The 15300-nt window shown below is 38.8% G+C and overlaps 1 protein-coding gene across 5 annotated transcripts in view; it reads left to right on the top strand.

Moving 5' to 3' along the window:
- Nucleotides 1-15300, top strand: part of SCAF8 (SR-related CTD associated factor 8) — a 198272-nt gene that overhangs the window by 107763 nt on the left and 75209 nt on the right. For 3 of the 5 annotated variants that reach the window (XM_019526809.1, XM_019526806.1, XM_019526810.1), the window contains one exon: nt 2371-4729. In XM_019526809.1, the coding sequence (XP_019382354.1) occupies nt 2371-4061 (1691 nt within the window). In that variant the 3' untranslated portion in view covers nt 4062-4729. Of the gene's footprint in view, nt 1-2370; nt 4730-15300 lie in introns of those variants that run through there. The other 2 variants (XM_019526807.1, XM_019526808.1) reach the window with 1 other exon arrangement.

Below are 15300 nucleotides of genomic sequence, written 5' to 3'. Positions count from 1 at the left end.
CCCAACTCCCTCCCATCCCCTGAAAGTGATTTAGAGTAGGGCTATCTATTGTCTGCATGTTCTGAGCTATGGATCCCTCGGGCAACATACTGTGCAGGCCTGCTGGACCCCCCCCCCCCATCATGCAGGCCATGGACCTTCTGGCCCTTTGTGCTGGTTCTGACCAGCCCTGCCCCACTCCAGTTGGACAGTCCTGGTTTAGAGAAACAGCTACACACAAGCTTCCTATATAGTTAATGGGGCACTATTAACAGACAGTACCAAGAGCCTGGATGCTGACCAGGGAGCCACCTAGAGCTTCCAAATAGAAAACACAGAACATAGCAGTATGTTTGAAGTCTTCATCTCTGAGGCTTTGGCACCTGACTCATTGTTGCATGCAGGGTACCTCTGCTTGCAATACAGTATCCACTTCTGCTTCTAAGAGCAGATGTTCATGAGCCTCAGGGCACATGCTGTTGGTGGTTATAGCACAGCGGCAGGCAAAATGCAGCCTGCCAGGCCATTCTATCCAGCCTGTGGAGCCCCTAAAAAAATTTGGTAAATTAATATTTATTTACCCCGGCTCCCTGTCAAAGCTGGCTGTAGCCTGGGGCACTAGGACAGAGGGGAGCCCTCAGCAGGCTTGCAGGCTTGAGCAGCCCAGCCCCGCCCTGCCCATCCCCAGCCAGTTCCCTGCTTTTCTGCTTCAGCACCACTGTGGCTGTGGCTCTTGGCTGCATCCCCAGTCCACGGAACATGGGACCACGCTGGTGGGGGGTGTGTGTGTGTGTGTGTGTCTGCAGGCACAGGGGCAGTGTGTGTGTATGTTCATAGGATGAGTCCCACACGCACACCCCTCCATACACATGTACGTATGCCTCCCCTTGCACTGCCATACGCAAACCCTAGCTACCCTTCCCCCCCATAGCCACCCCCCACAATATACAAGAATAAGACTTCATTTTAAGCTAGTGTGCAGTCACCTCTGTGTACAGTACACAAACACATGCAAATCAAGACAAAAAAAAATTGAAATCAAATTTATTAATGTTGTAGGTGATTACTTCTTACAATCTAATTTGGTATTTTTCTGGTTCTGAGATGGCAAAACCCCTTGCTGAAAGGAGTACTTCCGGGGACAAGGGGAGGGACTTCTGATGGCAAATGTCAAGTGTCAGGGGCTGGGACTTCCGGTCACAAGGTGGTGACCGGGGGGTGGGGCTAACCATGCTGCCCCTGACAGCTTGCCAAAACTTGGTAAGCAGCCCTCCGCCCGAAATAATTGCCCGCCCCTGTTATAGCACATGCCTAGGCTTATGCAAATATCATACTTACTTGCATACAACACAAAGCTTTGTCCCCAGAATCTGACTGTGTGTGATACAGTAAATCCTCCTGTAAACAGAGTATCCAGGAAGTGTGGCATCCCAGGAGACAATCTAGGTGAAGCAGCAGGAACTTCCTGGAGTTACATCTGTGGAGTGAGTTCTATAACCATATGGGTGCTGCTGTTGCTGCTGCCAGCCATTTCTGAATAAAGTGTACCTGACTGCTACACTTAATATTGTTGGTGTGTGTTAAGTATGCTCAGATCACACCATCTACATAACTAGGCTTGTTGGGGAACTTAAATGGAATTTAGATGCCATTCTGCCTCCTATTTGAATTTCAAGAGAGGTGTCTAGCTGCTCAGACTAAGGTTCTTCTGTGCAGGGGTGGAAGTCTTAGTCTGCATGCGTGGTAATGATGAATTTAAGCATCTAACAAGTTTTGTTGCTTGTGCAGCAGGAGTAATTTTAAATCTCTTTCTGTTTTAGGTATCTAAATTCCACCTAAGTTCCATCTGGTGCCTAGTTTACCAGTCTGCATCTGCCCTTAAACAGCAATAATTATCTCTTTACCATCAAGTAGTTGCCATTTTCCAATAATTCATGTTACTGGAAAATGTACAAGAAATTATCTTGTACACATTTCTGTTTAAATGGGTAAATCTGAGCCGGTAGAGCCAAATAAGAGTATTTTAAGGCAGGGGGGAGTGAAAAACAAAGGTGCCAGAAAGTAGCAGCAATGTTTAGTGTAATTTTTAAAGCATTCATTCACATATTTTCTTGCAGTGTCTATCTTGTAATCTTTAGTAGTACTTGAAATTTCTTTTCACTCCCCCACTATGTAAAGATACTGTTTTCCATGATGTAGGGCCCAGGCTTCACCATTGATTAAAATGATCTGTGGTAAGAACCCAGAACTATGACAGATTTGCATTTGTCCATTTCCAGCTTAGGTATGGGTTAGCTGAATAATGAATGGAAATTAGAGTTTGTGCTGAAAACTGTGTAGAGTTAACATTTCTGTCTACTCATAGGTTTGTTGTTGTTTGTTGCATTTCAGTCCAAAATGATGCCTCTAGCAGCTCTGGGCTTGCAGGGGGAGTGCCGCCACCCAGTGTTTCCAGCAGCTCTGGGCTTGTCGGAGGACTGCCGCCACCCAGTGTTTCCAGCAGCTCTGGGCTTGTTGGAGGACTGCCACCACCCAGCATCTCCAGCAGCTCTGGGCTTGCAGGTGGAGTGCCACCACCTAGCATCTCCAGCAGCTCTGGCCTTGCTGGAGGACTGCCACCACACAGCGTCTCCAGCAGCTCTGGGCTTGCAGGAGGAGGGCCGCCACCAAATGTCTCTAGTAGTTCTGGACATTTGCCAGGAGCACAACCACCTATTGTCTCAAGCAGCTCTGGAGTTATGCCTGGAGTGCAGCCCCCCATTGTCTCAAGCAGCTCTGGACTACTGCCACCCAACATCTCGAGTAGCTCAGGACTTCTGGCAGGAGTGCAGCCACCCAGTGTTTCAAGCAGCTCGGGGCTTATGGCAGTACCACCACCCAATGTCTCAAGTAGTTCTGGACTTATGGGATTGCCACCACCAAATATTTCAAATAGTTCTGGACTTCTGGCAATGCAGCATCCCGCAGGAATTCATAACATGCCTCATTTAAATATTGGTAGTCCAAGGATGCCTGGAATGCCCCTCTTAGATATCCGTCTAGGACTTATACCCCAGTCACCAGGACCAAGATTTCCATTAATGCAACCTGGAATGCCACCACAGCGCAATATCCCTCCTCCTCCAACAATCCTTGATCCATCCCTTCATCCACCACCTAGAGGTCCTTTTCCTCCAGGGGATCTTTTTAATCAAACTGAGAGACCTTTTGGAACACCTGGGAGACAAAATATTGATCCCATTTCTAATGCAGAGAAAAGACTACCACTTGGTGGTGAGAACATTCAACAGGAAGGAGACCGAGATTATCGTTTTCCTCCAGTGGAAAACCGTGAGAATCTTAATAGGCCATCCCCAGTGGATGTCAGGGATTCTGCTGGACGACCACCAGTGGATCCAAGAGAGGGTCTAGGAAGACCTCCACTGGAGGGAAGAGAACATTTTGCAAGACCACATGCAGATATGAGAGAGAATTATGGAAGACCAGGTCTAGATGGTCTTGGTCGAAGAGAGCATTTTGGTTTCAATACAGACAAACACTGGGGACAGAGAGGAGATTATGATGAAAGAGAACATCATGCCTTTCCTATCTTTGGTGGCCCTAAAGGCTTTCATGAGGACAGGGAGAGGTTTCGGCATGTAAATTACAGGTTTGATGCTAGGAGTGGTCCCAGCTGGAACAGAGGTTATGAACAAGATGCTCACAGAGATTTTGATGACCGTAGAAGACCCTGGGAAAGACAGAGGGATAGGGATGACAGAGATTTTAATTTCTGCAGAGAAGTGAATGGAAACAGATTTGGAAGAGAGAGAATGCAGAACAACTGGATCCCCCCTCCACATACAAGGGTTTTTGAATATTTTGAAGGGGCCACTTCTCAACGCAAAGCTGAGAATATGACCCAGGTAAATGGTGAAAATACAGAGACAGAAAGTCAGCCACCAACTGTGCAAGTTCAGAACGATCCAGAACTTTATGAAAAACTGGCATCTTCAGGCGAGATGAACAAAGAGAAGAGTGACACAGAAGCTGATATAGAAAGTGAACCAGTGGTAGAAAGCACAGAAACTGAGGGGACATAATCATCACTCAGTAGGTAAAAGATACCTTTTGTAAAGTTGTCATCTCTGTAATAGATAAATGGCTGACTGGACCTTAAAAGTTCACTTTTGTCTGCCAGAATTAAGTTAATCTGATGTTCATGTTCATCTTTCACTTAAATAACTGTACAACTGACTTGTATAGACCACTGTTCTTAATTTGAACATGGTAGGTAAACGTTTTTTATTTCTCTGGTAAAACAAACGTGTGCCCCCCAGTTGCTTTTAATTTCACAAAGATAAATAACAGCTTGTCAAATAAAGACTTCCTATGGAAGAAAATGGAAATTTTTAGATACTACCATTAGGTTGGCTATGGAAATTGTTATACTTGAAACAGGTGCTGGTGTATCTTGTCCGTGTTTTAGGTTGCAGAATTTTAAAGCGTAGACAAAGCTGTGATATTTTACGTTCCTACGATTTGGCAGGAAGAAAAACCAAAAAAATAATAGTCCCAGTCATTTAAGGAGCATAATACAGAGATTAAAAGTGATTTTGTAAAGTTGACACTATAGTCTCTGTTTCCTCTAAAGTAAGTGTCTGTGATTTGTTCCTCGTACTGCAGTGGGTTAAAAAATGAAAAAAAAAGTACATTTTAATGTTGGGTGCATTTTGTTTTTAGATGCCAATAAAACATATTTGTTTGATAACAGTGTTCTAGGCATTGTATTTTTTTAAAACCTACAAGCTATAATACCTGGAATCAGCTATGGGTACATGCTTTAGCTAATTGTTGCAAAAGGTTTATATGACTCTTGTGAGACCAATGCAACAATTATGTGCACTAGAAAGAAGCATATGCTTTTATACTGAAAATCATGCAGTCACATTAGTTTATGTATATAACATGTATGTAAATATTTGTGTAAAGTGTATGTAGATATCACTGTTTCTGTGTGTGCATGTATGTGCATACACTCACAGAATAATGTAGACAGTTTGATACAACTGAAATGAACATAGGTTATAAAAATATTTTAAAAAAATCTTTCACCTTCTTTAGGTAGTAAGATGAAGTTGATTTGATTGAATAAATCAAGCCTGCATATATTTTCTCACATTCATAGTTATGTGATGCTTTTATTACTTTTAGAAGGTGGAACATGATACACTGTAATGTTTATACAGTAGGATTTTAGTTTACTTTTAAAGATGTAGCTATGCATGAAGTCAAAATTGAAGCAAATATTTGCATTGTCTTACTTTGTTGTAATTGGTGTTCTGGAGAGATAGTGGTAGCATTTAAGTGATTTGTGGTTACTTGCTTGCAGTGAATCTCTAAAGTCCAGAATTGTTGCACGAAAAGTAAAAGCTGTTGTTGGTTTAAAAAAAAAAATCTACATCTTTCTAACAGAAATGAAGTGGGCTTTGTGTTTTGGTGGCTTTAATATTGAAATAGAACCTTTGAGTTAAACTGTTGAGATGAATTGGCCTCCTAGGTAAATTAGTAGCACTACTCTCTTCTGTTTCACCTGTTTTGTGTATTTTTTTTAAACTAGTGGTGGAAATTTGGCAATACAGCAATGAGAGGTTTTCAACTTGTCCCTTTTGCACTACATTTTCTCTCTTGTTTCAGCAAATCTATTTCTAAATTACACTCAGACCCAAAGCATCCTTTAACTTAGCTTTTGAGAGGGATATTTTTCTCTCTTAATAGGATGCAAGAGGGGTAGGTTACAATAAATCACTTTCCTTCTGCAGAATGGAAAATTTTTAATTCAGATAAATAAGAATTTTGTCACTTACCTTTAAAGAATACTAGCTTATCAGTAGTTTTTGTATCATGCTTAATTTTTTTCCCATGGAGATAAAGTATGATGATGTGTTTTGGGCTTTTGAATGTAGTACAGAATACACTGAATTTTAAGAGAAATTATATTTGATCTTTTTTTGGTGACATGGTTCATTTTCTCAGTTCCCAGTATCTTTATTTTAGAGGCCACAAAAGCTGCCTCCTTAAGTGAAAATACTCTTCCTTAAAAGCTTTTACGCATATGATTTTGCACATACCATACAAGTAGTAATACTGGTATTAGGAAACATTGAGATTCGTTTGTATTAAATAAGCAATATTATGTACCAAACCATGTGAACATTTTGGACACCAGATTATCTCAGCATAGGTGGGATTTGCAACACTTAAGATAAAAGTACCTTTGTACGCAAGCTGCTTTGGCATCATGGAATGCGTTTGGTGTTGTGCCTGTCAGTATGACACTGGTATGCTATTTGGCTGTTAGACTTCAGGAGCTCTGTGTGTCCAAAACAACTGTATTATTTTTTTAGTTGTTTCCTTTTTATTTTTAGTTTGTTAGTTCTTTGATCTTTTTAAATTAATAGTTGTAAATGAAGAGGCTATCCTCATGGATCTGCTAAATTTCCATAATACAGGTATTTGCATAGTTTTGCTTTTCTCATTGTATTGTGTTGCAACAAGATGGCAAAGTTAATCTCCCTTGCCTTTTCTTAAATTGAGATCTGGATTACATCCCATTGCTTGCAACAGGATGGTACAGGGAAATTAAGATGAGAGAGGTTAAGTAATTTATTTGGCAGTTCTGTAAACTAAGGTATTTATTAGTTAATTTTTAACTCTGTTATATAAATGTCTTTCAAATGTTAATAAATTGGCTACTGTGCTTAGTGCAGATGTACAGTGTACCATTACCATTTCAACAACTATACTGATTGTGTGGAATAAAAGATTATTGTATGGCAAGTAGTCTTAGCTGCATCATGTTTCTAGCTAGAACTTTTTCCTTTTTTTTTGATTTACTAATGTCTGGTACAGAAAAATAGTATCAAGAGCAAAGTATTCAGAAACAGAGAGGATCTTAAATACCATATTTATTAGCCAATAAAGCTAGCGTGTTGTAGCTGCTTAATCTTGTCACTGGACCATTTTGAGTCTTTTTGAAAGTTCACAAAAGATATACCCTCTTACAAGAACAGAATATCTACACTTAGCTTTTTTTGACAGGAAAGATAATTGCTGCAGTACAACAAGTAGAGGAGCTGAACATGGTTTTTTTGCATTTTTATGAGCATAGAATAATATTTAGGTCCCCCCTCCCAATTACTGCAGACAGTTTTATAAAGAGCAGAGGTTAATTTCTGTCTACACATAGTTGTTTGAAAGCCTTAATTTCATCGGTTCAGACTTGAAAAATATTACCTTTTTAGATGCCCTGTGGCGTTAGTCTTGCACTGTTCTCTCTCAGGGCAGACTATTGTGACCAGGCCGATTGATAATGCAAGATTGTGGACTCTTGTATGTTACTGTGAGGTGGTACTGCCTGAGATGGATGTAGATGATTAAATTTGAGAGTATGCAAGGATTTCATATTCCTGAAAAGATTTAGCACATTCATTTTCTTGATTTTTGGGTTTCTGCTAAATCTCATTTTGCCCCAAAATTTCTGTATTTACTTCCCATTAAAGCATTTAGAAGTAAGTAGGATAGTGGTAGTAACATTTGTTTTCTGATTTTAATAACGAAAGCTAGAAAAGAATATACAGGCAACCCCTGCTTAGCGCTCTTAATTGGTTCCTGAAAAACTGAGTGTTTAAGTGAAACTGAAACTATTTGACAATCCAAGATGGCGACTGCAAGTGTTTTTAATGACCAAAGATGGTGACCACGAGTGTTACAATGAAACATGATGAGCACTAAGTGAAAGCAGATAATTTAAAATGAGCATTATAGTGAAACAGCATTAAGTGGGAGTTGCTTGTGTGTGATTTTGTAAGCCCAGTCAGTTTATAAAATAGGATTGTTTTTTATTTGTTTTAATAAAGGGCAAGGAGCTCTTCTATAATCTAAATTTTTCATCAGTCTTAGCCTCTTAGGTATACAGCGGGTACTTCATTTTTTTTAAGATAAGCAATGCTTACTCTGGCTTATTAAGAGTACATGAAAATGCACTCTACTTCTTGAATGCCTGTTTTCAGAGTAGGCGAAAGCATTATTGATGGGAGACTGGCATCTTCTGGTTTTAAATCAGATTCTTGATTATTCACCATCCATGAAACATCCTGGTTTATTTTTTTTTGCTTTTGGAGTTTGGAAATGCTTCTCACATTCATATTTGACTTCCCATCTTGTATATCTATTCATCTGTCTCTAGTAGTATGATAGAAACAGTGGCAGAGAAAATGTCTTTTGGACAGAATGCCTTAAATGTAACTTGCTTTTCTGTTTAAAGAAAATCTGATGTAGAAGGCATTCTTTTACAGTGGGGTTAACTACAATTAGGACACACAAAGTATCCATCCTTTTTTTAATGCTTGATCAAATTAAATTTTGGTTATTATTTTAAAGTTCAGAAATGATATTTTACAGTGAAGAAAAGATCAAACTTTAAAAAGTTGCAGTCACCTGACATAGCAGCTGATATCCATTAAATGAGTCTGAATTGGGTTTCTAGGAGATTACAGGGTAGTTTATTAGGATCTTTTTCAGCAGTTTTCAGAGGTCAGTATGCTACAACAATTTAATTGCCTTAATTTTTTTAAATATTTTTTTCTATTCTGTATACACCTGCAAAGTGAAAAACAAGTAGTCGAACATTACACTCTTCTGCCTTTTTTTTTTTTTTTACATGAAACTACCAAAGATTTGAAAGGGGGAAATGGATTTGTGCAGTTTTTAAAGAATTAAACAAGAGAATTTGTTATGCAGCTTTAAGGTTCAAGGATTTTGCTCTGAAGAGTCAAACTTTTCTGTGCAGATTGTTGTTTAATACTGTTTGTCTGATAACTGTAGCCTTTTCTCTTTGTATATCTGACATAACATGGTTAATGTACTCTGAGGGTTAGTGCTGCTAATTATCTAGTGATCTTGGAAATATTTGGTTGACACCTGCTAGGCAGTGGAATAGCCCTTGTTTTTTAAACTGAGGTATACCACCCAGGTGCAAGATGGATACAGCACAGCAGTAATTAGGAATTTGTACCACTGTGGTTATACTGGTGTAGCTACAGCAATGCAAATACTTCTACTATAGATAAGCCCTTAGCCGGTAAGGTGACAAGTAGAAACAGACTTGCTAGTTCAGGTATTTCACAGCATTGGGTGGGAGGCCATGCTTGAGAACTGGGGTGGAGGAGAGTCTTGTGATCAGTGCCTGAATTTTTCTCTTGGAAAATGTTTTGGGGCTTTGATTTTAAATTACATTTTCATTAATATCTGCAAGAAATTACTAAATGAGAAATTTAATTTTACAAGAGTTTAACTAGGGTGAAACCACAGTGCTGCCATGGTGAAGACGGGCCAGGCCCATGAAAGCAGCGGACTTCTGCATCTGTCTCTGATTTCCCAGTGGGTTACTACTTAGTGTGATCTCCTTTGCAAGAGTTGCAGTGTTGGATCCTGTATTGGTCATATTACCATCCATTAACAAAGGGTTAGTTCCCACAAAATACTGAGTGCCTCCTGGAATGTGAAGATTGATGCCAAAATGAATTGTTTTCAGTTATTGTAACAATGCTCACTGCCGTCATTTCATTATAAAAGCCCATTGACAGTGCCTTGTAACCTCAAAGTAAGCATTATCATTTAGGATATCACCTTTATTTAATGCTGAGGTATGTTCATCCCGTTTCTACTTTAGAAAATTATTTCAGATTCTTTCTCTTCAAACTGAAACAGTTTTTAGTTGAAAATTTCCAGGAATGCAGCATAGCTGCCTCCTGCTACAATGTGAACACAAACTTAAAGGTTCCTTACGATAACTCAGTAAACTAATAGAACTCACTAAGTCATACCTAAATGCATTTTAATGGTTTTCACTTTGAATTTCTATTAGAATTGTTGGGATCTAGTAAAGGATAAGACTAATGGTATATTCTCAGATCTCTGTTGATAAAGCATTTTAATGATTTAACAATATTTGTCAACATAAACTAGAAGGTTCTAGCATAACCCTTTATTAGCTATTCCTAGACAAATCCACCAATAAATTCAGCTGCTTTATTTGTATTTGGTATATACCAAATATGGAAAAGAACCCCATAATTAGTTCAGTGTTTTGGTTGAGATTTTACTTTTACAGAATTTTTTGTGAAATTCAGAATTAAGGTTCTGCTGCATCCCAAATTTCAAAACATTATGTTTCACTATGTTACATTCGGGACTTTTTATTATGATCACAAAACATTTTCTGAAACAATCCAGTTTGTTACAAATTATATATGGAACAAATTTGTGTTAAATGTTAATACAGGATAAAATAGTTGAACAGTGCATTTTAATGAATCTGCATGCAAACAGTATAATAGAGTCCATATATTGTGAAGAAACTATAATTTATTATTCCGATTGGAAGAGAACAAATACAGCCTCAAATATTACATAAATACTTTTTTTTCAATTTCCTTCAATTTTAAGAAAAATCAGTACATACATTTTGGTGACATTTTCCATGAAAAACAATTTTCCATGTTTAGTGTTACATTGAATATCTGCACTGTTTTTTTTTTTTCCCCCCTCTAAATGTTTTTCCTAAAAAATAAGGACATTTCAGCTTAAAAGGTAGCTGCTTTGTGAAAATACTAGCTCCCAAAACCAGAGATTTCAGATGTCAGTATCATCCCGATTTATTTCTGTAACAACATGAAGAAACTTAAAAACATTTTTACAAGAATGAATCTTTTAGACTTGTGAACAAAACAGAGCTCCAACTGAAAGAATGAAGAATACTTTGTTTGTGAGGAATCTATGCATCCAAAACCAGAAGGTTTCTTTTTTTAGATTCTCCAGCCCAAGTGCTGACCAGGCTCATGGCTCTAAGTATAATTTATTGCATCTTTATTCACCTCTTTTCTGAGTATATTTAAACTTAACATAAGCTACGGTGTGGAAGGCAAAATGAAAAATGTATTTAGGAGTGAAAAAGCATTTTTATTAAATTGCCTAAACCACCAATCTGAATTTTTATTACTGAGAATGGTCCACTCAATTCAGAGGCAAATATGCAAAGTTTTTACATCTCTCTCTCTCTCTTTCTATTGTACTAATCTTCCATTATACATAGCAGCTTCTTAGTTTAGTTTCTATTCAACAAGATAGTACTAGCATAGAATACAAGTCTGCAAAACAATCCTGCAAGTTCCAGTTCTCAGTAAATTCTTCAGATTCTAGATGTAAATCCTGTTATTGCCTGCGGCTTACAAGTGTGCTGGTTAATCTCTAGTTTCTCAAAAAAAATTCTGCTTTATCTCAATGTCAATATTTTTGCCAGAGTGTTTGGATCTTTTGAATAAGCATCTATGTAAAGATGCTCCCGGTGAACTATCCCATTTATTTCAACGGACTGTTAAGTTTGGAACCTAAAAGCTGATACTTTAATGCCACGTGGGCAAGGACATATGTTCACTTGAAGCAGTTTGAAAAGGGGCAGCAGCTCTTATGCTGTAAGGGCTATGTGTGCACAACTGGCACTAGAAATATAACAAAACCATTCCACCTTTAACCTTGCTTCATTCAGGTTTAAAGTTTGGGCATTTAGCTCACTTGTAACCCTGCACACAAAGTAGTTAAGAGTGTAACAGCTTCTGAGTGTTTCAGAGTAGCAGTTTCCCTCCTATTCTGAAACTGCTCCAAATGAATGCTTCTCTGTACTCTTTAGTTAATGTCAGTCTTCAATTGCCTTTGACTTCACTCAGTCTTTCACTGCCTCCCCCTGTCTCAAAAGAACTACTTGCCCTGTTCCTGCAACCAGATACCAGCTCCATTAGCTGCCGCCTCCCCTCCTCCCCAATATTTCTGTCATACCGTTAGATATTAAAAACTACAAAAAGTGGAAACTTAGTCATCTTATTAGGGAAAAGTTTAAGAGTAGTGCATGGACATCCAGGGAGAAAATCAAGAAAACTAAGGGACAATTTGAGATGCAGTTGGAAAGGGATGTAAAAGACCATAAAAAAAGGATTCTGCAATTATACTGGAAGTATAAGGAAGGCTAAAGAAAGTATAGGTCCCATACTGAACTATAGTTAGAGGTGATACAAGAAAGCTGAAGCGTTTAATTCCTTTTTACGCTATTCTTCATGAATAAAGTCAGCTACCAAATGACAAGTACTGTTGGCAGCAAAGATAGGAAAATAAAGAGCCTACCTTAGTGAAAGAACAGGCTAAGGATTCCTTAGAGAAGATGGATGCTTTTAGATTGGCAGAGCCAGGTGGGATGCACCCTATGTACTATAGAAATTGGCTGAGGTAATTTCAGATCTGTTGGCTATCATCTGAGAATTTATGGAGGTTAGGCAAGGTCCCAAATGATTGGAAAAATGTAAATATGGTACCTGTCTTTAAGAATAGTACAGGAATGGCATATTTTAAAAACAGTACTTTGTAAAGGGCTCAAAGGATAGCAATCAATGATGCACTGTTGAGTTGGCAGCCAGTATCAAGTGGTGTGTCCACGGGGTCGGTCCTGGGGACAGTTTTGTTCAATATCTTCATCAACAATCTGGAAGACAGGATGGAGTGCACCCTCATCAGGGTTGCTAAACAGCAGCTCTGCAGAAAAAGACTGTGGGGGTTATAGTAGCCAATAAGCTGAATATGAGCCAACAGTGTGCCCTTGTGAAGAAGGCTAACGGCATATTGAGCTGCATTAGTAGGAGAATTCCCAGCAGATCAAGGGAAGTGATTATTACCCTCTTATTTGGCACTGGTGAGGCCATATCTGGAGTACTATGTCCAGTTTTGGGGGCCCCCACTTCAGGAAGGATGTGAATACATTGGAGAGAGTCCAGCGGAGGGCAGCCAAAATGGTTAGGGGGCTGGGGCACCTGGCTTGTGAAGCAAGACTGAGAGAAGTGGGCTTATATAGTCTGGAGAACAGAAAACTGAGGGGAGATTTAATAGCAACCTTCAATTACTGAAAATGGGGTTTGAAAGAGGATGGAGGCAGACTGTTCTTGGTGGTGGCACATAACAGAACAAGGAACAATGGTCTCAAGTTGCAATAAGGGAAATTTAGGTTAGTTAGTAGGAAAAACTTTCTCACCAGCAGAGTAGTGAAGCACTAAAACAGGTTACCCAGAGAGGCTGTGGAGTCTCCATCCTTGAAGGATTTTAAGATGAGGTGAGATAAGAGTTGGGTCTGGGATCATAAAGTTGGGGCTGGTCCTGCTCTGAGAACTAGGTGACCTCCTGAGGTCTCTTCCAACCCTAATTGTCTATGATGCGCGCTCTGTCATCTTTTTTTCCCCCAAAATTATACTGGGGTACGTATTACATTACTGTCCAGTGGGGGCTAACCTGCATGCTACTTTTGACGGTGTGCTTCATGAGATTTTTTTATTTCCTTATCTCCTGCTGAAAAGATGATTTCTTCTGGCAAGATAATTGACCATGTTGAGAGAGTTCTACCTTTTGGTCTAACCAAATTAGTTTTAATAGTTGTCCACCTTAAAATGTCTAAACTTCACAAAATAAAGTTGTAAGTGTATTCTTTTGGCTCTTTATCCTTGGAATCACTGTGTGGAATAAGGGAGAGAAATTGAAATGCATCATTTTATGAAAGAATGTTCTCTCTGATAAGTTTTATAGGAAGATGACAATGATGATGAGCAACAAAAATGATACTTTTTAAATCAATGATGTTTAAAATTATATTAAAGTTTTTGTGTAACATAAAAATTTATACAATGTATCACTTCAGTGAAAATATATATTACTTCAGCCCAGGAAGGAATAACAACCTCATGAAGTTTAATTGCTGGGTCCTCGAAAGTTCCATGATGATCCAGTTAAAGCAAAGAAGTAGGAGTCTGACTTGGGTACTGCTAATACAACATAATTCTTGTGTGCCTATTTCCTGGTAGTGCTTGTATCAAGAGCCAGACTTTCAAAAATAGGTTCTAAACTGGGGCATTCAGACTTACGATTATGAGGTACCAGATATTTTAAGTTTGTTAGTTTAGGGCTGCTACAGTCAGGCTCTTCATATTACAAAGTTGGAACCCAAAAAAGAGCAGCATGCATATTAGAAGTCACATTTAATGATATGAGTTCTCACCTTCCTAACTCAGTATATCTATCCATAAAGGGGAGGGGGGAAATGTGGAAGAGAGAACCTGTTTTTTCAAAATACTACTCTTGGAAAGTATATTGAGATCCTTGAGTAGAAAGAGCAGTAGACATGCCAACTAGTTACAGTACTATCCTCTTCCCCCACCTGCCCACTGTTTGCTTTATTTTATAAGTGTTACTTAAATGTGCAATTTTTTCCCCCCTCTTAATATCCTAAAGCAATGGTTTTTAGCCTGTGGTCTGTGGACCCCTGGAGGTATGCAGACTAAGGGGCCTATGAAAGATGGCCATGATCATTCAAAAGTATGTGAATACCTACATTTACAATTTATGGGGGTCTACACCAACATTCAAAATTTCCAGAGGGGTCTCCACTTCCATTTGAATTTTTTTATGGGTCCACAAATGAAAAAAGATTGAAAACCACTTTCCTAAATTCAAGTTCTGTCCTTTCTGATGCATGCATCACCACTAAACTATATTCTTCCTTTCTTCAAATATTGGTTGTGTACCAAAGGTGTAGTGATCTATTACTTTACTACCTGTGGTGGCACCCATTGTCTTAATTTTATACAAACTATCCAAATTAGAATAGTGAGTTATTTGAACACTTCTGCAGCTAATTTATAAAATTTTTCTACTTATTAGGGTTTATCTACACTATGAAAACTAAGACCCGTATTTCATCACCAGTTCAGCTTTATCAGAAATCTAATGGAGATTGCAAGGATGGACAGGAATTGGACTGTGGTGTTAATGATGTTGTTTTAGATGTATAGCCTTCCCTATCCAGAAAGGCTCAAGGTGGCTTATATATTACCAGAATTCTGTCACTTCTAAGCAATCATTGTGGAGCAACCTGGGTGTGAATTAGAGATTCCTTCCAAGGAGGTACCAAGTTTGGATTCCCTTTCCTAGGTCTTCATTTCCAGGACAAGACCAAGAATGAACTTCTAAAACCAGAACCGTGTCTGACCAAAACTTAAAGGGTCATTTACTTTCTGGAGAACTAAAACATGGATGTCAGAAATATGTTGTCTGCCAGCATCTGTCTTCTCCATACTCGTACAGCCAGTTTCCCTTTTGACCGTGGTTGGTGATTACTTCAATAATAATGCTGCTTCCTACTCACCCTCACTGTTGTATGTCCTTTAGTCTCTCTCAGCTGTCTTTGGCATC

This window comes from Gavialis gangeticus, unplaced genomic scaffold, assembly GCF_001723915.1.
Source record: "Gavialis gangeticus isolate Ggan-Ray unplaced genomic scaffold, GavGan_comp1, whole genome shotgun sequence".
Taxonomy (NCBI): domain Eukaryota; kingdom Metazoa; phylum Chordata; order Crocodylia; family Gavialidae; genus Gavialis; species Gavialis gangeticus.
Note: the sequence above shows the minus strand (reverse complement) of the source record. Positions and strands in the feature narration are given on the sequence as shown.